General features: G+C 36.1%; 1 protein-coding gene across 7 annotated transcripts in view; it reads left to right on the plus strand.

The window, feature by feature from the left end:
* TTBK2 (tau tubulin kinase 2) overlaps window positions 1–23,963 on the plus strand; it is a 160,020-nt gene that overhangs the window by 53,761 nt on the left and 82,296 nt on the right. For 5 of the 7 annotated variants that reach the window (XM_053224118.1, XM_027067046.2, XM_053224120.1 and 2 more), the window contains 3 exons: window positions 14,107–14,180; window positions 21,024–21,164; window positions 22,644–22,748. In XM_053224118.1, the coding sequence (XP_053080093.1) occupies window positions 14,107–14,180; window positions 21,024–21,164; window positions 22,644–22,748 (320 nt within the window). Of the gene's footprint in view, window positions 1–36; window positions 6,632–14,106; window positions 14,181–21,023; window positions 21,165–22,643; window positions 22,749–23,963 lie in introns of those variants that run through there. The other 2 variants (XM_053224119.1, XM_027067050.2) reach the window with 2 other exon arrangements.

Here is a 23,963-nt window from a genome sequence, read left to right on the forward strand (position 1 = left end):
ATGGGTGTGTTTTAATCTAGTATGCCTGTTTGTGTGCTTTATTTAAACTTGTGATCTGAAGGTTTCTCTTGGGAAGTTTTCTTGAATTATTTTGTTGATGGTTTCCACCCCCTTCATCATCATCATCATTATTATTATTATTATTATTATTATTATTATTATTTTCCTTATACTGGGCCTTGGAATGGTTCCCTAATTCTTGGTTTCTTCTCTCTTATTTTTACATATGCTTGTTCGTACATATCTGTGATAGACAACTACATTTTTTAAGTAGGGTAATGAAATCGTGCTTATTTTATTCATTCTAACCACAAAAGCCTGGTAGTTTTAAATTGGCAGTTGTGATAGAATAGAGAGTTTTGTTTAAAAGGTAGAATTCCCTGTGATGGCTATCTAGATTGAAGAGATGGAAACTTTTGCCTTTGACTCCTGGTGAGCTACTATAACCTAGGTAATTGTTAGATGGGCAGCCTCGTGAGTGCTAAGAGGAGCCTTTGTTCCTTAAACTCCTTGGCTCAATTTTTTTCTGGGGACTTGGTTTAGAGGGCTCACCACTTTTGTTTTGTTTTGTTTTGTTTTGTTTTACCGACAGGTTAACTCAGTCAAGCTCTAAGCTCTGTGATGCATTCTAATCCATCGAATCTATTGATTTCTCACAGTGCTTATTCTTTGTTCTTAGAAGCTATCATTTGATCTCATATTGTCATATTGTATAGTGAGTTCATTTCTTTCAACAAAATTGTAGATTCTTTGAGGACAGGACCTATGCCTTTTATTTTTCTGTCTTCCTTGGTATAAGTACTTCATGAACTGTTTTTGTTAGGTTGGGTGTGGTTTGTTTGGTGGTGGTGCAAGTGGGTAAATAAGAGGAGTAAATGGTAGGTGGGTAAGGAAGCTAGGACTGATTTTCTTGTGTCTTTGGCAGTACGGTAGCCCAGCTTTGCAGAATCCCAGTATTTGCTAGTTTGCCACTGAGCTGGAATTTATTCTTTAAGTTACAGAGCATCCCCATTAGTGGGTTTGGGATACTTTTAACTCAGCTCTTCACTTTATTACTAAATGGCTTTTTTATTTTGAAAGGAAAATAAATGATTGATGCCTCTTTCTGATTTTTTTACTGTCTTCTATCATATAAAAATAACATACAGTTATTTGCCTTTTGCATGACATTATTATTCATTAATATTTAATGCTAGGATGTAGACCACCACACCATCACTTGCCATAGCTTTTTAAGCTCTTGGATTGAAAGTAAAGGTAGTAAATTATCATTTGAAATTGTAAGAACACCATTTGCAACTACGTGGATGGAACTGGAGGGTATTATGCTAAGTGAAATTAGTCAGAGAAAGACAAAAATCTTATGACTTCACTCATATGAGGACTTTAAGAGAGAAAACAGATGAACATAAGGGAAAGGAAACAAAAATAATATAAAGACAAGGAGGGAGACAAAACAGAAGAGACTCATAAATATGGAGAACAAACTGAGGGTTGCTGGAGCGGTGTGGGAGGGGGGATGGGCTAAATGGGTAAGGGTCATTAAGGAATCCTGAAATCATTGTTTCACTATATGCTAACTAATTTGGATGTAAATTTTAAAAAATAAAAAATAAAATTAAAAAAATGAAGTTGTAAGAACAAGAAGATTCATTAGGTTTTATGCATTTATTTTAAAGTACCAGCATATCTATTTCTTTAAAAAAGTATTTTGGACAGTAAGGAAGGGTTTGTCACTACTTGCCTTAGATGAGTAAAAATCCTTTTTAATATCACAATTAAAATCGGTGTTTAACTACCAGGGTTCCATCTTGCGTACAATATCCAAAGATAGTATCTAACTATTTAAATTAAGTCTACTTCTTACTGTCTTTTTCGGGTGGAGATATCACGGATTATTTCATTTTGCGCAGTTTGGTGACAGACCACAAACATTCCTTATTGGGTTATATTGGTCAAGAGCTAGAAAATTAAGAGAAGGACTTAGTGGTGGTATTTTGAAGGGTTGGTAAAGATTTGGTTTGTATATTCAGAATTCCTTTCCTCTCTTAAAGGATTTCTTTAACGTAAGAGACATATAAACACGAAGTTAAAATTGATTTGTTATATACTTCCATCCTATATTTTCTTGAGGTCAACCATCTATGACTTTTAGTGGTCAGTGCTACCTTGCTGATTGTCTTCTTTCTCTGCTTTTGTCTCTGCACCAGACTTGATCGCTCTTTTTCAACTCTGGGAAACTTACTTTAATTTTCTTGTTTTTTCCCCTCAGGGCTTTAGTAGGTGACTAATTTGCTAATACCTGAAAATCTAATCCTGAATTTTAATTGGTTGATATTACCTCTTACAGGGATACTTAGATTTAAGAGTTGTATTTGATTTGAGGAAATGAGGTTGAGGGGAAAATGTGAGCAAAAACCAAAGTAGCACACTTGAGAAGGAGAATAAAAAAAGAAACTGGCTTCATTAGCGTGTATGATACATGTTGAAGAACTGAGGTTTGGTAAGTAATGTAGAATTAATTGTGAATTCCAGGTTCACCATTTCATTTCATTGCATTGCATTTATTTTTCCAGAAAATAAATGTTTAAAAACTTTTAATCCCAGTACAATAACATAGAACATTATATTAGTTTCAGGTGTACGATATAATGATTCAACAATTATATACATTACTCCGTGCTCGTCATAATAAGTATACTCTTAATCTCCTTCACCTCTTTCACCTGCCCTCCCCCCCACCTCGCCCCCCCACCATCCGCTTCTTCTCTGGTAACCACCAGTTTGTTCTCTGTAGTTAACAGTTCATTTTTTGTTTGTTTGTCTCCTTTTTTTTCTTTGTTTATTTGCTTTGTTTCTTTAATTCCACATATGTGTGAAATCATATGGTATTTACCTGTCTCCGGTTGACTTCTTTCACTTAGCATTATATCCTCTAGATCCATCCACGTTTTTGCAAATGGCAAGATTTTATTCTCTTTTATGGCTAGGTAATATTCCATTGTGTGCACGCATACATGTGTGCATGTGTGTGTGTATCTTATATCTTCTTCATCCATTCATCTGTTGATACACACTTGGGTTGCTGCCATAATTTGGCTATTGTAAATAATGCTGCAATAAACATAGTGGTGCATACATCTTTTCGAATTAGTGTTTTTGTATTCTTTGGGTAAATACCCAGTAGTGTGATTACTGGATTGTAGGGTGGTCCTAGTTTTAATTTTTTGAGGAACCTTCATACCGTTGTCCACAATGGCTGCACCAGTTTGCATTCCCTCCAACAGGTTCCTTTTTCTCCACATCCTTGCCAACACTTGTTTCTTGTGTTGTTGATTTTAGCCATTCTAACAGTGTGATATCTCTTTATAATTTTGATTTGCATTTCTCTGATGGTTATTGATGTTGAGCATCTTTTCATGTGGGCTATCTATATGGCTTCCTTGGAGAAATGTCTGTTCATGTTTCTGACCATTTTTAATTGAATTATTTGGGATTTTTTTGGTGTTGAGTTGTATGTTTTTTACGTATTTTAGATGATAACTCCTTATTGGATATGTCATTTGCATATATCTTCTCCCATTTAGTAGGTTGCCTTAGTTTTATTTTTTCCTTTGCTGTGCAGAGATTTTAATTTTGATGTAGTCCCAATAGTTTATTTTTGTTTTTGTTATCCTTGTCTTAAGAGAAGTTACTGCCTATATGTTCTCTTCTAGGAATTTTATGGTTTCAGGTCTCACATTTAAGTCTTTAATCCATTTTGAGTTTATTTTTGTGTATGGTGTAAGAAAGTGGTCCAGTTTCATGCTTTTACATGTAACTGACCAGTTTTCCCAGCACAATTTGTTGAAGAGATTCTCTTTCCCATTGCTTATTCTTGCCTCCTTTGTCATAGATTAATTGACCATATAATCATGGGTTTTTTCTAGGTTTCTCTTTTCTTTTCCATTGATCTGTATATCTGTCTTTGTGCTAGTACCATACTGTTTTGATTTCTTCAGCTTTGTAGTATATCTTGAAATCTGGATCGTGATACCTCTAGTTTTGTTCTACATTTTCAAGATTGTGTTGTCTATTCAGGGCCTTTTCTGGTTCCATACAAATTTTAGGATTATTTGTTCTAGTTTTGTGAAAAATGCTGTTGGTATTTTGACAGGGATTGCATTAAATCTGTAGATTGCCCTAGGTAGTTTGGACATTTTAACAATATTTGTTCTCCCAATCTCTGAGCATGGACTATCTTCCATTTGTTATGTCATCTTCAAAATTATCAGTGTTTTATAGTTTTCAGAGTATAGATCTTTTGCCTGTTTGGCTAAGTTTATTCCTAGGTGTTTTGGTATTTTTGGTGCAATTGTAAATGGGGTTGTTTTCTTAATTTTTATTTCTGCTACTTCATTGTCTATAGAAATGCAATGGATTTCTGTATATTAATTTTGTGTCCTGAGACCTTATTGAATTCATTTATCAGTTTTAGTAGTTTTGTGGTGGAGTCCTTCACCATTTTAATGGTCTTTATGTAGGCATTACTGTTTATGGTTTCTTAAGTAGGCAAATGACATGATATTCCAAACAGTATTTGGGGAAATTACTCTATGAATAGTGTGTGGCCGGTGACATATGGGACCTTTTTGGCCTAGTCCAGTGAAGTACAATCAGATTTGACAGAATGGAGGGAGTCTAGAAGAGACACTGCTAAGTGAGCCTGTCAGTAAATAACAGGTGGTAATTCATTAGAGCATGCATCATCAGAGGAGTCCAATAGTATGTTTATAAAAGATAGATGAAGCACAGGACAAGGCAAGCTCGTGCTTGTCATTCTAAGGTAGACATTTGGCCCACCCTGTAGGGGTGGGGAGAGGGGCAGTAGAGCAGAGAAGAAGGAGCCAAATGGCCTTAGGCCTAGAAAGTCCAGGGTGCTAGATAGTTTATGAAAGGCTTATTTTCATTCTCCCTTCCTTCTTTCCTTCTTAGACACCTGTTAAATGTGAACCATTGTGCTAGGAACTGGGGTTATAAATAAGGGATGGTCTTTGTCCTCAGGGGTTCACAATCAAGTCAGACTGATACAGAGGGTGAATAATGATGTTATAGACGAAAAGTTATAAAAAATGTATAAAATTTATTAAAAAGATCCATAGGAGCATTGAGAAGGGAACAAAAGAGAAACCAGAGAGAAGCTCAGTTGTCAGAGCCAAGGAGTTAGGTCAGGACAAGTCGAAGCGGCAAGGGTGAATGGTTGATGACATCTAGAGTATTGTGGTGGTTAGAGCTCCATAAATGTTTCCTGCTGAGCCTGAGGAGAAAGTGAGGGGGGTTTGAGTCTTTAGGTGATAAGTAAGTGGCACCAGTAATATAGAGAGAAAGGATATAGTGGCAGGGAACGAACAAGGGCTTTAAAGTATTTGGGAAACATGACGCAAAAGGACTCCAGATAAATGGCTCTATGACATAGTGATGTCCTAGGCCAAGGTAGGAAGTCCCAGGAGTGGACGGAGAGGAGATGGACAAAAGATAAGAATTGACAATTCGCAAGAAAGAAAACCTAAGCAATAAAGAGATGAAAAGATGCTCAACCTTACTAGTAATAAAGAAACTCAAAATATATAGCAAAACACTGTTTCATACCCATTGGATTGGCAAAAACAAAAATGTCTGACAGCTCCAAGTGTTGGTGAGGACAGAGAAATGGGAACTTACTCAAGTCCTGATAGCAGAAGTATAAATTGGTACAACCACTGTGGAAGGCAATTTGTGCCTATTATTTAATGAAGAGGCTAGCAGCCATTTATCATTCTTTCTGTGTCAGGCCTTGTTTTAAGTGTATGCTTTTAAAAAAAAATATTATTTGATTTAATTTTTCTTTAACTTTCCCCTGATTTTATAGTTGAGGAAATAGAGCTTAAGAGAGGTTAAATAATCTGTCCACACAGTCAAAAAAGTAGTGAATAAAAGAGCTAGGATTTTAGCTTAGATCTGTCTCTTTCTAAAATTTGTGTTCATATTCACTAACGATAATAGGAAGCATATATAGAGCATTTACTGTGTGCCAGGCAGTATATTTAATATTAGACATACCTTACCTGATTTACCTGTGTAGTAATAACTCTTTGAGGTTAAGAATTTTTGTTACCCATCATGTGGCTTTTAGAAATTAAATAACAAGCTAGCAAGTGAAAAAGCTGTATTTAATTCCAGTGATCTTGACCACATGAACTTTTCTTCCACATCATATTGAAGGATCCAGAGGTGTAGGATAGACTACAGGTATATTTTGACCCGGATTCTCTTTTTTTCCCCCCTCTCAGTTTTACTGAGATATGTATAATTGACATATAACTTTGTATTATATACAACATAAAGATTTGATACATGTATATACTGCAAAATAACCACAAGTTTAGTTTAGTTTATCACCTCACAGTTTTTCTTTCTTGTGATAAGAACTTTTTTTTTTAACTTTGAGGGTTTTTTTTTTTTTTAAGTTTATTTATTTATTTTGAGAAAGCATGTGGAAGGAGCAGCCAGAGAGAGAGAATCCCAAGCAGGCTTTTGCACCATCAGTGTGGAGCCAAAATGAGGGGCTTGAACTCACGAACCGTGATTTGTTTCCATGTCTTGGCTATTATAGGTAATGTGGCATTGAACGTGGGCGTGGGATGTCTCTTAACGATAGTAATTTCATTTCTTTGGGTATATACCAACAAGTGGAATGGCTAGATCATATGCTAGTTCTATTTTTAATTTAAAAAATTTTTTAATTCCAGTGTAGTTAATGTACAGTGCTATATTAGTGTCAGGTGTACAATATAGAGATCCAACAGTTCTATATATTACTTAGTGCTTATCAAGACAATCCTGCTCCTAATTCCCTTCACCTATTTCACCCATCCTCCCACACACCTCCCTTCTGGTAGCCATTTGTTTGTTCTCTATACTTAAGAGTCTGTTTTTTGGTTTGTCTCTTTTTTTTTCTTTGTTCATTTGTTTCTTAAGAAACTTCTTTTCTAAAGTTTATTTATTCATTTTGAGAGAGACAGAGACAGTGTTGAGCAGGGCAGGGGCAGAGAGAGGGAGAGAGAGAATCCCAAGCACTGTCAACATGGAGCCTGATGCAGGGCTCGAAGTCAGGAACTGCTAATCACGACTTCAGCCAAAACCAAGTGGTGGACGCTTAACTGACTGAGCCAAATCTCTGTAATATTTTCCATAGTGGCCACACCAATGTATATTCCTAGGAGTAGTGCCCAAGGATTCGCTTTTCTCCACATCCTTACCAACACTTGTTATTTCTTATCATTTTGATAATAGCCATTCTAATGGGTGTGAGATAATATTTCTTTGTGGTTTTGATTTGCATTTCTCTGATGATTAATGATATTGAACACTTGTTCATGTACCTGTTGCCATTTTACTATTTTCTTTGGAAAAATGTCTCTTCAGGTCCTCTACCCATTTTTAAGTTGGATTGTTTGTTCTTTTTTGCTGTTGAGTTGTATGAGTTCTATATTTTGGATATTAACTACTTATCAGATATATGATTTGCAAATATTTTCTCCCAGCTGGTTGCTTTTTCATTTTGTTGATGGTTTCCTTTGTTGTGCAGAAGCTTTATAATTTGATATGGTCCCACTTGTTTATTTTTGCTTTTGTCATCTTTGCTTTTGATGTCAAATTTAAAAAATCATTGCCAAGACCAGTGTCAAGGAGCTTACCCTCTATGTTTCTTCTATCAGTTTTATGGTTTCATGTTTTACATTCAGGTCTTTAATCTATCTTGAGTTGATTTTTGTGTATGATATAAGATAGCATCTGGTTTTCATTCTTTCACATATGGCTGACAGTTTTTGTATGTGATTATCTCTTCCATATTGTAGAAATAATTCTCATGCTTATTTCCTTCATGGTTGAGAGATAGTTGCTGATAGCAACTGGAAAGGAGTTCCATTCTTTCTCTTTAAAAAAAATAACATCTCTTCTCATAAGTGTCATATGAAACTATTGAGTTTTCCTCTGATTAGAACATTCCTGAAACAGTCTTGTCAGGGGCGCCTGGGTGGCTCAGTCGGTTAAGCGGCCGACTTCTGCTCAGGTCATGATCTCGCGGTCTGTGAGTTTGAGCCCCTCATCGGGCTCTGTGCTGACAGCTCAGAGTCTGGAGCCTGTTTCAGATTCTGTGTCTCCCTCTTTCTCTGACCCTCCCCTGTTCATGCTCTCTCTCTGTCTCAAAAATAAATAAATGTTAAAAAAATTTTTTTTAATTAAAAAAAAAAGAATCTCATCAGAGTAATGTCACGCATTGATTGCTTTAAATCTTGAATATTTAGTTTTCTTCCCCTCAACAAATTGATCTCTATAATAAAAGAGAAATTTCTCTACTACTCTGATTGGCTGAGAACAATTAATGTCCAACCTTGGACCTGGAAGTAGATCAAGCCCATAGAGACAGTAGATACATGATAAAGGAAGATCATTCCCCAAGGGTAATTTGGGTCTCTTATTAAGGGGGAATGAACACTGGATAGTTAATCAATATGATGCTTTATAAATATACTATATCATTTAATTTTCTCAGTAGTTCTGAGGAAATTGAGACTTAAGCTTCCATAATTATTAATGGCAGAGTTCAGATTTAATTCTAATCTAGTGCTTGCTTTATTTCTTTCCATCTGTCTTGTGTCTCCTTCAAAGAAAAATAATAAGTTGTCCCACTGGTATATGGCATTCATGACCCTATCTTCTAAGATTCCAAAGTGATTTTCTGTAGATTTCCTTAATTAAAACTTAATCATCACAAGATACCAAAAGTTATGGGGTACAGTTTAAGTAGTGCGCTTAAAAGGCAACATATAGCAGTAAACACCTAAATTAAGAAGCCAGAAAGATCTCCAGTACATTGTCTGGAGACACCTTATGACACTTCCACCTTATGACACTAAAGAAGGAAGAGCAAATTAAACCTAAAGCAGGCAGAGCCAGCCTGGCTGGCTCAGTCAGTAGTGTGACTCTTTATCTCAGGACCATGAGTTCAAGCCCCAGGTTGGGCATAGAGCTTACCTAAAAAAGAAAACAAAACAAAGAAACCTAAAGCAGGCAGAAGGAAGTAAATAATAAAGATTATAGTGGAGATGAGAAAAACAAGGAGGAAATCCACAAAGCCAAAAATTGGTTCTTTGAATAAAATGAACAGTATTAACAAAACTTTAGCTAGAAACACTAAGGAAAAATAGAGAAGAATCAAATTATTAAAATCAGGAATGAAAGAGGGAACATTTCTGTTGACCTTACGGAAATAAAAATGATTATAATAAGGGAATACTACATAGTACATGGCAACAAATTAACCTACATGAAATGGACAATGGATGAATTGTGTGGTATGTTAATAATGTTTCAATAAAGGTATAAAAAACTTATTCATTGTTTAGTTAGTATGTATCCTGTGCAGAGCTGTGAACTAGAGTACGAACATAATATAGCCTGAGGATGCTGAAATTAAGTTTATATATCTATTATATTCTGGTGCCTTTGTGTACAGTAATGAGAATCTGTGAGAATTAAGTAGGAATAAAATGAGGGTTGGCTTGGTTATCATTCCTACACAAGATAGTCCTGCTCTACAGCATCATTAAGATTATATAGATGTCAGGGCACCTTGTCTGCTCAGTTGGTTAAGTGTCCGACCCTTGGTTTTGGCTCAGGTCATAATTTAATGGTTCCATGAAGTTTGAGCCCTACAACGGGCTCTGCACTGGCAGCGCGGAGACTGCTTGGGATTCTCTCTCCCTCTTTCTCTCTGCCCCTTCCCCGCTTGCACTGTTTCTGTCTCCCAAATAAATAAACTAAAAAAAAAAAAAAAGATTATTTAGATGTCATGGGGGTGTATGGATGGCTCAGTCGGTAGACTGTGCAACTCTTGATCTTGGAGTTTTGAATTCAAGCCCCACATTGGGTGTAGAGATAACTTAAAAATAAAATCTTAAAAAAAGAATATTTAGATGTCTTCTTTCCTGGGAGTTCTTAAAAGTTTATGGGGTGCCCGGGTGGCTCAGTCGGTTAAGCGTCTGACTTCAGCTCAGGTCATGATCTCACGGTCTGTGAGTTCGAGCCCCGCGTCGGGCTCTGTGCTGACGGCTCAGAGCCTGGAGCCTGCTTCCGATTCTGTGTGTCTCCCCCTCTCTCTGCCCCTCCCCCGTTCATGCTCTGTCTCTCTCTGTCTCAAAAATAAATAAATGTTAAAAAAAAATTTTTTTTAAGTTTATAGAATGGTTTACCTAGAGATTTGGAGTTGTTTCTGTAATGTTTTTGGACCTCTCCTCTATTCTCATTGTGCATGAAGTTGAATAACTATTTTTGTGAATGTGGAGTTGTGATCAGACCTCATAGTGCATAGTGTAGGACTCTTTTTTTTTCGTTTGTTTGCTTACCAACTATATATGACTTTGTAGACTGTCTAACTTACAATAAAGATTGCTATAGTTCTGGTATCTAGATTCTACTTAGGACTCTTATCTAAATGACAGTGTGTTAGGTTTTACCTGATATAGTCTGTGCTTTTCAAGCTGGTTGTCTATGTTTCCTTTTCTCCACAGCAATGATTTTGAATTATTAACATTCTCTTCAAGTATAACCTACCCTAGTCCCCTCATTTTTAGAGATTATTTTGGTTAACTCAACATCTAAAAAATAGGGAAAATAATAATACTTACGCTGTGAGGATTAAATGCATGTAAAGGACTTAATATAATGCCTGGCACAATATGTTTGCATATTGTGCATGTTTTACTATTTATAATTATTTATTAATTTGTTTATTTATAGATACTGATTGGGGATTTCACTATTTACCAGGTACTGTGCTAGGGACCAGATAGATATGGTCCTTGTGCTACTCATGGAGTGATATCTCAGTTTGTACTAGGTATCACAGTAGTTATTTTACTATTCTAAGTGGTGGTGAAGAATTACTATTCCAATTAAATTTTAGTTTCTCCATGCTTCTAAAAATTTGTATATATTTACTGAACTAACTTTATTAAGGATTTTCATTAATTGTGTATATCTAAAATAGAAGAGCAGTAGTACACTGTTTCCAAAGTATGAGGTAAGAATTCATTAAGCTCTTACCTAAAGCAATGAAGATAGATGGGTGAATCCCAGAAAATTTGCTACTGACTTTGTATTTTGGTTACCTAGTAGAGTCTACACTTTATTTGATTTCTGTCTTTTTTCTTTTTAAAAGTAGGATGGTTTCACTATTGAGAGATAAATAGTATTTTGGTATATAACATACCAATAGGATATTTTTGAAAGAACATCCTAGGAAGAGTTAAATATAGTATGGCCTTCTGGTTTTAGATGGTTGAAATGTCTTTGTAATAGAGATCCATTATTTAAATGTTATATGCTAGGAAGATGGAATCTTGAAGAATGGGAAACAAGAAGAAAATACTTCCTAAATGATATTTTAATTGTTCCTTTGAAGCTGAGGGAAAGTGTAAGTTGCTAATTGACCATTATTTTATCCTTTCATTCCTACTTCAATTTAGTAGGTGACGCAGTTTTGCAAACATTTGTAACATGCATGTGAAGTGATTGTCAGCATTGTACACATTGGGAATTAATGCTCCCGTTTCACTCATTTCTTGCTAGTTCGAGTCCTTTTCAATAAAAACACAGATAACGAGAAAACAGTGTGATAACCCAGAAGCAAAAGAGGTTGAATTATTAACTTAAGTCTAGATTGTCTTTATGTTTTAAGTCAGCCAGTAGAAAGTTTTTTTTTGAATGTTGAGATATTATTTCTCATCTGTCTATCAAGTCTTGCCCTTATAGCTCTTGGTGTGTGACTTACTTTACAGGCAAGCTTCTTCAAAGATTGCCCTGGCTGTCTCATACTTCACTTACACTTTAATCCATTAAAGGCTGGCTGCCGCCCTTTCCACTCACTAGTGACTTCCTAATTTTTTATATTAACCAGTATTTCTCAGTCTTTCTCCTTCTTCTTCTTCTTCTTTTTTTTTTTAGTGTTTATTCATTTTTTTGAGAGAGAGAGAAAGAGAGACAGAGCACAAGCGGGGGAGGGGCAGAGAGAGGGAGACACAGAATCTGAAGCAGGTTCCAGACTCTGAGCTGTCAGCACAGAGCCTGACACGGGGTTTGAACCCACAAACCGTGAGATCGTGACCTGAGCTGAAGTCAGACGCTTAACCAACTGAGCCATCCAGGCGCCCCACTTCTCAGTCTTCCTATAGTATTTGCCATTGGCCACTTCTGCCTTAACATGCTCTTCTCATTTTATTTCTATTAATACCCCTTTCTCATAGTTTCCTCATACCTCTGTGGCTATTACTTTATTTCCTTCATGCATTTTATTTTTGCCCATGCTCTAAATGTTGCATTTTCTAAAATTCTGTTCTTAGGTTAATTTTATCATTCTTTATTCTTCCAACTTGTCAACTGTCCATCTATGTTTGTAGTTCCATCTACCTTCCATGAACTAATGGTTCCCCAGTGTATTTCTATAGCTCAGCAACAGGCTTGAAATTACAATTGTCTGCTGAATTCAACAGGTTGTTCTTATACTCAATATTCTGATATCCCTTACAGTCTATACAACCTACTATATATTCTCTTATTTTGGTACAATTTATCATATAGTACCAATTTTTAGTCAAAAATTATCTGTAGTATCTCTTATATTTATCTTATTTTTTCTGTCTCTACTGTAATAATTTAAACCCTATTCTCTCTCTTGGGATATTGTAACTATTCCTAGAATCACCTTTCTGCCTCTAGAATTAACCTCTCTGTAGTCTATCCTCCTCATTGCCACCATAGCAGTGTTCTAAAGTAAAATGTTTTGTGTTTTTCCTCATCTTAAAATTTTTTACTATTCATTTATTTATTTATTTATTTATTTATTTATTTATTTATTTATTATTTTTAGAACGTGCAAGTGAGTGAGGGAAAGGGGCTGAGGGAGAGAGAGAGAGAGAAAGAATCCCAAGCAGACGCCATGCTCAATCAGCGCAGAGTCCAACACAGGACCTGTTCCCACGACCCTGGGATCATGACCTGAGCCCACATCAAGAGTCGGACATTCAACCGACTGAACCATCCAGCCACCCCTTAAAATCTTTTATATGCTTCTCCTTACCCAGCAGTAGATTTTATATGTCCATCCATGGCCCATCTGCTTTTGGATCATTTAGAGAACTTTTGAAAAGCTCCTATACTGTATCTTCCTCCATCGATTATGAATCAGTATAGAGTTTAAGAATCTTTAAAAATCTTCCCAAGATGATTTTGATAAGCAGCCTGGGCTGGTAAACACCGACTTATAAATGTCTTTCACTTTCCTTGTCATGGAGTCTAAGGTGTTTCGTGGTCTCATGCCTCCTGCTTCTCAAGTGTCTTCTCATGCTGTTCTCCCTTCATTCACTGTATTCCAGTAGCCTTGGAGCCTACCAGTCTTGATCCTTTTTTAAAGACCTTTGTTTGCTTTTATTGGATCAGGGCAGAACCCTAGATTTCTGCCTGCTCCACCTTTGCTTTCCTCCGTACCCTACTCAGCACCTCCTTGGGTTTCACAGATGGAACTCAGGTTGAAAGCTACTGAACTAATGCAAATTAATGAGGTCCAGAAAGATTAAGTGATTACGTGACTGAAGTCATATATTGGTCAATGGCAGACCATATTTAAAATTCAGGATTTATATTCCTAACAGAGTTCTTAGGTATTGCTCTTCTCTCTTTTCATATGTATAATGTCTGGGCAACTTGATCTGAAATGACCCTTTAATTCTTTACTTCCTAAATAAATTATCACTCATTTATTCCCTCATTCATTCATTTATTCATCCAGTAAATTTATTCATTCAATAAACATTTATTTGACTACACAAGGAACAGTGTAGAGTCCAGGGGAGGTAGGTAGAAAATCTGAATAATACAGATTTCCTATTATTAAGGTTCTTAAGACAGGTCCATTGTATTCAATTATAAAATACTATACAGAAAAACAAATTATTAATTTTTTAGAAGAGAAACCATAGTATAACCTTTTCCACTGTTTTGTGTTTTTCTTTTCTTTCTTTTATCCAGGGAAAGACCATGTTTGTAGATTTATTGGCTGTGGGAGGAATGATCGATTCAACTATGTGGTCATGCAGTTGCAGGTAGGTTACTTTGAAAATGTATCTTAAAATATTTCAGTTTTGATCAAGGTACCTAATTTTACTTGTTATGGATAAAACAAAATTCTTGGTATCATCATCTCAGAATGTTTTATACTATGCAGATGGAATTTCTTTTTTTTTTGGATGGAATTTTATTTAAACAGATTTGATATAGATTTTCCCAAAGATGAAAGGGTTGTTCTTGTCAACTGTTTTAGTTGATCCATATCTTCATTGATTGTCATCATTGCAAAGTTTTTCAATCCCTACATGGATTGCTGGATATAATGTGAGTCTTGCTCTGTCCCTGTCCCTTCCCCTTCCTGTCTTTATTACCATTAGGACTCTAGTTTTTAATTTATGTGCTCACGTAGTAACTTTGCTTGAAAATTGAAGCATTAGTTGATACAGAGGAGAAATGCATTCCTTTTTCTTTTATCATTCATTAACATAGGTCTGATCCCTATCCTTTAGACAGAGAGTGGAATTGGGCTGGGCAGGAGAGGAAAGAAATTCAGAAAGGGAATTTTGGAGTAATGACCACAGCAGGGAGAAGAGGGAAACCATCCCTTTCTCTCTGACAACTGCGTCTGCCCCTGAACACATACACATACACACATACACACACACACCTCTGAACTGTAGTCACTCTCAAAGTGTAAAAGCTGTGGTTTACCTTACTGCCTAACTTAAGAGTTATCAGAGTTTCCTTTCATCTTTTGCAAAACTTTCTTTGGACATTGGGTTCTTTTGTTTTCTTTGAACTTAACTGTATAACAGTGATTTCAGACATGGATCCTAGCCTGAATGCTTTCTCTTCTCATCAGAATGCTTTTCCTGTTTCCCTCAACTATCCTTCAGCATTTGAGTTAGATCCAAAGATATTGTCTCTGTAAGCTATAGCCATAGAGTCTTTGAGTCGTGTGATTCACTGTCTCTTGAGCCAGCATTGTTTCATTTCTTGAAGCAGTCATCCTTGTAACTTTTGAGGTCATTAGTGTAGACCCTCCTTCTCTCACTTTGGCCATTAATAATATAACTTTTTGGTATGATATTGTATAGTTTTCTTCTGGATTTATTATACATCTTATTTGATCCTCACCATATCCCCATGGAGAGGATAAGGAGATTATCCCCATTTTGCAAGTTAAGGGACTGAAGCTCAAAGAGGTCTGTGACTTCCCTGGGGACTGACTAACTTGTTGGGTGTTAGGCTTTTGTGGAAGCCTGAGGCCAGTATTCTTGGCACAATTAGAGAAAACTCCTCATTTTGTTTTTAGGTTACTACTGACTAGAGAATATGGATAGAAGCTTTCTCAGTCTGTAGAATCTGTCTCAGTCTTAGCACATACTCATTTTTATGTTATTTGAGCTTACTTGTTTTTATTTTATTTGCAGTCATTTAAATCTCACTTTCTGGAAATGGGAGGGCTCTTAGTCTGGGAAAACTAAGGAGATTGTTGTATATCAGATAACAATGGCCTTTGGCCTTTGGCAAGCTCTTCTGGACTCACCTAAAAACCTTTCTATTTGACTTGCATGCTGTATTTTTTCCTGTCATAATAAAATTAATCTACCATTAGCCACCCCCCATTCTGCATAGTTGATTGACTTGATTTGGGCTCACGCTGGTGTACTTACTAGAGGGTATTCTCTCTTAGTTGACACATTGAAGATAATTACAAGGTTTCCCTGTGTACATTGTGATAAAATTTACATACTTGGGGCCCCTGGGTGGCTCAGTCGGTTGAGCGTCCGACTTCAGCTCAGGTCACGATCTCACAGTCCGTGAGTTCGAGCCCCGCGTCGGGCTCTGGGCTGATGGCTCAGAGCCTGGAGCCTGCTTCCGATTCTGTGTCTCCCTCTCTCTCTGCCCCTCCCCCGTTCATGCTCTGTCTCTCTCTGTCTCAAAAATAAGGGGCAGAGAGAGAGGGAGACACAGAATCGGAAGCAGGCTCCAGGCTCTGAGCCATCAGCCCAGAGCCCGACGCGGGGCTCGAACTCACGGACTGTGAGATCGTGACCTGAGCTGAAGTCGGACGCTCAACCGACTGAGCCACCCAGGCGCCCCCCAAAAAAATTTTTTTTTAAAAATAAAAAAAAAAATTTACATACTCAGCTTTTCACTGGCACTTTTAATTTTTTCTAAAAACCCTAGGTTCATTAATTCTTAAGTACTCTTTTCCTCTTGGTGATTCAATTATATAATATCTGCCTTAAAAATTTCAAGGAATAATCCTGTGTCTATTGTAGAAATTATAGCTAATTGCCACTAAAATGGGTCTTTTTTTAAATGTTTATTTAAAAAAAATTTTTTTTACATTTATTTATTTTTTGAGAGTCATAGAGAGACAGAGCACAAGTTGGGGAGGGGCAGAGAGAGAAGGAGACACAGAATCCGAAGCAGGCTCCAGGCTCCGAGCTGTTAGCATAGAGCCTGACATGGAGCCTGAACTCACAAACCGTGAGATCATGACCTAAGCCGAAGTCGGAGCTTAACCGACTGAGCCACCCAGGTGCCCCTGTTTATTTATTTTTTGAGAGAGAGTGGGGAGGAACAGAGACAGAGGGAGATCAAGAATCCCAAGCAGGCTCTGTGCTACCAGTGTGGAGCCTGAGACAGGGCTCAAACTCACGAACCATAAGATCGTGACCTGAGCTGAAATCAAGAGTCAGACCCTTAACTGACTTAGCGACTCAGGCACCCCAGAGTGGGTCTTAAAATCTTATAGGATCAAGAAGTTGTACTTACTTCTTTTCTCATTTCTACCAGCAAGACCTGAGACAGTTCTCGTGGAATTTCCTTTCACCATTGAGGCTTTCCAGAGCCATCTTTATTATAGCCAAGGAGTGATATTTTGTGAAAACCATATCACCTAGGGAAAGCCAAAAAGTACTTTTAATTTTGTAACCAGTACAGATGTAGATCTAGATCGGGTGACACGAGAACTGCCATACTTTTAAAAATGTATTTTTTTATTATGAAAAAAACTAAACATACATGAAAATAGAATAGTATAATGAATACCCATGTACTCATCACCCAGCTTTGGTAATTATCAGTATTTGGCCAGTCTTGTTGCTGGTGTATTCTCCCTCTCCTCTCCCTTCCCAGATTATTTCAAAGCAAACTGAAGGAATATTTTATGTGGAAATATATACGTATGTATTCTAAGAGTCGGAGATTCCTTTTTTCTCCTCTTAATGATAAAACACAATAGTTCCTTCACAATAGTGTCAAATATGAAGACAATCTTCAGATTTCCTTGATTGTATCTCTTTATTTTTTATATTTGGTTTACTTGAATCTGGTTCCAGACAGAGTTCCACACATTGCATTTGGTAGATATAATTCGTAAGCCTCTTTTACTCTATAGATTCACTTTCTTTTTTTCTTACAGTGTTTGTTGTTTTGATTGTCATTGATAAAAGTGGAATCATTTGTTATTAAGTTGTCATGTTCTGGAATTTGCTGGTTGTCCCCTCCTTATTTAACATGTTCTTCTATCCCCTGTATTTTCTATAACCTGATGATTAAATAAGATTCCAGTTTTGTTTTATTTGGCCACAGTACTTGAGAGGTGAGTGGTATGCTTCCTGTTGCATCACATCAGTAGGCAATGTCTGGGTTGTCTGTTTTTAGTAACGTTAGGATTGATCGGTGAGATTCGGGGACTGTCAGCCTGATGCATCCTTTTTAAAGTTCCCAGTGGCTTTTCTCCTATGTTTTAAAAACCCATTAGTAATCATTGCCTAGATCCATTACTTTAGTGAGATTGCAAATGTACTATTCTAATTCTATTTTTCTTAGTTTATTAACTGGAATTCTTCAAAAAGCACTCCACCAGGTGTGCTTGGCTGGCTCAGTTGGTAGAACATGTGACTCTTGATCTCGGGGTTGTAAGTTCGAGTCCCACACTGGGTGTAGAAATTACTTTAAAATAAATAAATAGATAGATAGATAGATAGATAGATAGCACTCCACCAATTATTAGGTTACCTTAGATACATTTTATACAGGAAAGGCAGTAAATAGAAGAAAAGAATACTTGATTCTTAAACTCATGAATCGTGAGATCATGACCTGAGCTGAAGTCAGATGCTTAATGACTAAGCCACCCAGGTGCCCCAAGATTCATGTTTTTTAGTGCTGCATACCAGTCAATAAGATGAATTTCCCACAGTGTATTAAACCTTTCATTTATTGATAAACATATAGATTATTTTCAGTTTTTCTCTATAACATAATAACCGGGGTGCCTGGGTGGCTTAGTTGGTTAAGTGCCTGACTCTTGATTCAACTCAGGTCATGATCTCATGGTGGGTAAGATCCAGCCCTATGCCTGGCTCTGCACTGACACCGTGGAGCCTGTTTGGGATTCCCTCTTTCCCTCTCTCTCTGCCCCTCACCTGCTCTTGCCAGCGCGTGCTCGCTCTCTGTGTCAAAACAAATAAACTTTAAAAAAACAAACAAACAGGTAATAACCAGTTTTAGTTTATACTCTGAAGTATAATTTGGTAGATAAAACCTGTGTATATACCATGTTAATAACTTTCCTCCATACTCTTGCTAGCCTTATGTTTTAGTTTTTTTGATTTTGTTAATTGATATTTTAGGTTTGTATCTATCTATTTATTTATTTATTTATTTATTGTTTATTTTTGAGACAGAGGGCAGACAAGCATGCACAAGCAGGAGAGGGGCAGAGAGAGGGGGACAGAGAATCTGAAGCAGGCTCTGCACTGACAGCCAAGAACCCGATGTGGAGCTCGAACCAGGAGATCGTGACCTAACCTGAAGTCACATGCTCAACTGACTGAGCCACCCACATGCCCCTTAGATTTACATTTTAAAAGATTTGAAATGTTAGAATCATTGCTAATACCATAAACTGAATTAATTGATTTTCTTTCAAAAGCTTTTGTAACTGTGCAAGTTGTTTACAAATGAAGTTCCAGTATTTCTTAGGTATATTTTTGGAGATCAAAATACTGATTTTTGAGAAAATATTATTGGAGTGCTAATAAAATTTATTAGGTATTCTCATGGATTGTAAAACTCATTGTTCTAGATTGTCACTTATTTTACATTTGCCGAGATGTAGAGAACAATAAATTCACCTAACATTTAAAAAATAATAATAAAGATAACTACCAATTTATGTTATGAGAAAACTGCATTTTTTTTTTCCAACGTTTATTTATTTTTGGGACAGAGAGAGACAGAGCATGAACGGGGGAGGGGCAGAGAGAGAGGGAGACACAGAATCGGAAACAGGCTCCAGGCTCTGAGCCATCAGCCCAGAGCCTGACGCGGGGCTTGAACTCACGGACTGCGAGACCGTGACCTGGCTGAAGTTGGACGCCTAACCGACTGCGCCATCCAGGCACCCCAAAACTGCATTTTTAAAGAAGATATGAAGTATGAAAGACTCCTGACTTTCCTCTAATTTTTCAATTCTTTTATTAAGTGCTATTTAGTATCTTTTTTTTTTATTAAAAACAGTTTTTTTATTAGGTAAACTCTATCCCCAGTGTGGGTCTTGAACTTATGACTCTGAGATCAAGAGTCGCATGTTCTACTGACTGAGCCAGCCAGGCACTCCTACTATTTTATTTTAAATGATACTTAAGTAATTTAAGAATTTATTACTTTTTCAAAAGTGAATCAACTGTCTTTAGATGAAGTGATGGTATTAGTGGTATTAATCCCAAGCATATACTACAAAGTTTTGAGAATAGAGAGATTGGGATGTTTAAATTCCCTCGTGATGAAGGAGCCAGTTTCCATTCTTTGGGTGGTAGAACTATAGCAACTGTAGCCCTACTCTTCTCATCAAATTACTGGTTTGTTACCTAGGCAACAGAGAACTTTCTGGGTGGAGCAGTACTATGAAGTGAAAAAAAAAACCCACAACTTTGAATTCAAACAGGTTTAGATTTGAAAAACAACTTTATCTTAATAGGTTAACATTGTTTAAACTTTCTGAGCCTCATTTTCTTCATCTGTTACATCTATTTTAGGTGGCTGTAAAATGCAATCAGGAATGTAACACATCTGGCACAGGCTAGATACATTCGCTGCTATTATTTATTGCTATAAATTATTGAGTGTTTGCTTCATGTTATTTTTGTTCATAATAACAGTAACTAGCATTTACTTAGTACCTACTGTGTGCCAGGCAGTATTCTAAACACTTTACATGTATCTTGTTTAATTCTCTTCATTTTATAAGGAAACCGTGACACAGAAAAATTAAGTAGTTTGTATAGGAATATGTTTGTATAGGAATATGTAATGAAGAATTACTGTTCTGGTACATGTATTTTGTATATTTAGACTACATTTTGTTATGGCATGAAAGACAAATGGAAACACAACGATGACTCAAAAACACAGTATGTTCAAAAACTTCTGGTTATTCTTAAATTTGTCTGAAACATTCATGTATTTTAATGGAATCTCTTCTCTTTTTTTATTTTTAAAAAATTTTTAAATTTACATCCAAGTTAATTAGCATATAGTGCAACAATAATTTCAGGAGTAGATTCCTTAATGCCTCTTACCCTTTTAGCCCACCCCCCCAAAACCCCTCCAGTAACCCTCTGTTTGTTCTCCATATTTAAGAGTCTCTTATGTTTTGTCCCCCTCCCTGTTTTTATATTATTTTTGCTTCCCTTCCCTTGTGTTCATTAGAATCTCTTCTTTTGAATGAGAGGATCGCGATTTGGGTAAAATCCTTGCTCCTTCTGTCAAAGCATTTTTAATAGTAAATGAATAACTCCCCAGTCTTCTCTTACAACATAGTACCATATTTGACATTGTTGATTTGGTTTTCACAGGGTCGGAATCTGGCAGATCTACGCCGTAGCCAGTCCCGGGGCACATTCACCATTAGCACTACTCTTAGGCTGGGGAGACAGATTCTGGAGTCTATTGAGAGCATCCATTCCGTGGGATTCTTGCACCGAGACATCAAACCAGTAAGGGACCTTTTCAAGTCAGAGCATAGACTGAGTTTGCTTTGTACTCTTCATCTGATGATGGGACACAATAAATTATAAATGTAGCTTTCTGTGTTTGCTTTCTATTATTAAACACAAGGTAATATTTTAATTTCTTTAACTAGAAGCAAAATGTAACTTGCCTCTTAATTTTTTTTTAAAAAAGTTATAATTACAAACTACCACTTACATTCAAGAGCTTTTCTCATACAATGAAAATGTTGCTTGCAGCCAAATCAAAAATTATTAATGCTTGACTATTATGTGTGCGGACATTCCTAGTTACTTAACCTTACACCTCAATTGGTAGTTAGTCTTTAGATTTTTTTTTCCTGATACTGTCTAAAAATATATACATATGTTGCTTTTAGATATTGGCATTGTGTTCTTTGAACTATTTCTCAAGTGACAAATTGTACTTACAAGAAACCATCAGTTGTGAAAGACCTTATTATTTTTTTTCTGAGTGCTGCAGTGGCAATATAGTATTTTTTTCAATTCTGTTTTTCTTAGAAATTGTCACTTCCATAACTGAAATATGCTTTTATTTTTCCTTCTTGGTTTTTTTTTTTTTTTTTTTTTTTTATTACTCACAAGGGGAAATGATCCATTTCTGGTATACTGTATTTACTATAAATATACCATGTGTTGGTTAGTGCAGTTGAAAATTACACCCTTCTGTTGCTACATGATTTCTAAAATTAAATGGTTTACATGAAAATGCCAACTAAAATTAACATTAGTAGAGTCAGACTTCACGTAATGTAGATTTCTTCTCCTCTTATTTCTGTGCAAACCTAAATGTCACTACTTGAGAATCATGGTGACTGAATGCTCCTTAAATGGAACAGTCTTTTAAAATAAAAGCTAACAATTCTGTAGCAATTTTGCTTTTTCCTTTATAAATTCCCTTTTTGCATACCATCTTTGCAAGTCTGTGCTTATTTAACATTACATTTACTTTTTTAAGGAAAGAATGCAAAGTTTATTTTCCTTAAGTCTGTTTTGAAATGTTTCCTTAAATTGAATTTTAATTTTGTACTTAGTGAAATTCAACGTTATGATGCTTATAGGAAATTCATTTAAATTCCTCGCCATGTATTAAAATTTGCTCACTCCTGGTTCTTCCCATGTTAAAAAGGAAGAATTGGACTGTCTTTAAAGTACTGACTTAGATTAGAATTTCAAGGAATTTAGAGTTCCACTTAAGTCAGTGTTGTGTTGTATGTAACTTTATACTGTCAGTTAAATTCTTTGTTGCTCAAAGTTACCTGATCCTGGGCACTAATAAAATCCACAGTGAGATTGTATATTAATATCCAGCAAACATCATTGATTGGAATAGTATATTTGGGACATATATATTATATAGAGGTTAAATTGAAGAGTTAAAGTATAGGAAGGATAAGATGTAAAGATAAGTTTTATAAGAATATATTTCCTTCTCTGCTTTTCTAGTCAAACTTCGCCATGGGTCGCTTTCCTAGTACATGTAGGAAATGTTACATGCTTGATTTTGGCTTGGCTCGACAATTTACCAATTCCTGTGGTGACGTCAGACCAGTAAGATTTTTCATATTATTATTAAATATTTAAGAATTAACCTATTATTTATAGTACCACTTTTTTAAAAAAAAGAAATACAAATTATGTATAGAATGGATGTCATTCAAAAAGTAGTATATAGAATTTATCATTAAATATACGATAGAGGTAATTAATTTTATTACTGAAAGTTGTGGCTTTAAAAAAAGTACATTAAAAACATTTTAAAAATTTAAAAACAAAACTTAAAAAATACATGAGACACAGATTTAGAGTGGATTTGTAGTAAGAACACATGTTGGCCCTTTAGGATCAGGGGCCTTTTTTGCAATCTGAGGCTCTTTCTATATCCTGCAGTTCTTCTGTTTTTGATACTGTACATTTCATATCCAGAATTTACATTTGGTTCTTTTAAAAAAAATTTTGTCTTTATTGATATTCTCTGTTTGATACGATGTTGTTGTCATACTTTCCTTACTTTGCTTTGGTTCTGTGAACATATTTATAATGGCTGTTTTAAAATCTTTTAAGTCCAGCATCTACTCACTGTCAGAGGCAGTTTCTATTGCCTGTTTTCCCATGTATGGGTTATACTTTCCTGTTTCTTTGATTTCTTACGTTTTTTTTCTTTGTTGTTGGAAACTGAACATTTTAGATAATATCTTCTAGTAGTTTCAGATACTGGTCCTCCTTTCTAAGGCTTGTTACTGTTATTTTGCTTGTTTATTTGTTGAGTGAATGACTGGATTTGTTTTAGTGAAGGCTGTTCTCCCTGCCACCACCCTCCAACCCCTTTTTCCCAACACTCAGTATTAAGTCTGTTGTTGTTCTGGGTCATTCTGCCTACAGTCACCCTGGAATGACAGTGGTATTGGTAGGGCTGTCTTCTATACTTTCTCTGACCACACCCAGTTTTTAAGCTCCACTAATTGCTGGCTGATTGCTCTATTGTTTACAATAGTGCCTTGGGGCATAAATTCCTCCACAAAGGAATCTAATCAAATTGTGGCTCCTAAAATGGAATAGTTTCTGAGGTCAGAATTTGTATTTGTCTGAGCCCAGGAGTCCTCCTCCCAGATGTCTCATTCCCCTGGTTCTTTCTCACTTGGCCAACCTGTAGCCTAGGCTCTATCTTCATTAGATCCATGAATCTCTTCCCATTTTTCTACACCACAACCTTCAGTATTTTTGAGAAATGTCTTCAGTTTAAACTTCACTGTTGCAGATGAAATA

The sequence above is a fragment of the Acinonyx jubatus genome, chromosome B3, assembly GCF_027475565.1.
Source record: "Acinonyx jubatus isolate Ajub_Pintada_27869175 chromosome B3, VMU_Ajub_asm_v1.0, whole genome shotgun sequence".
NCBI lineage: Eukaryota > Metazoa > Chordata > Mammalia > Carnivora > Felidae > Acinonyx > Acinonyx jubatus.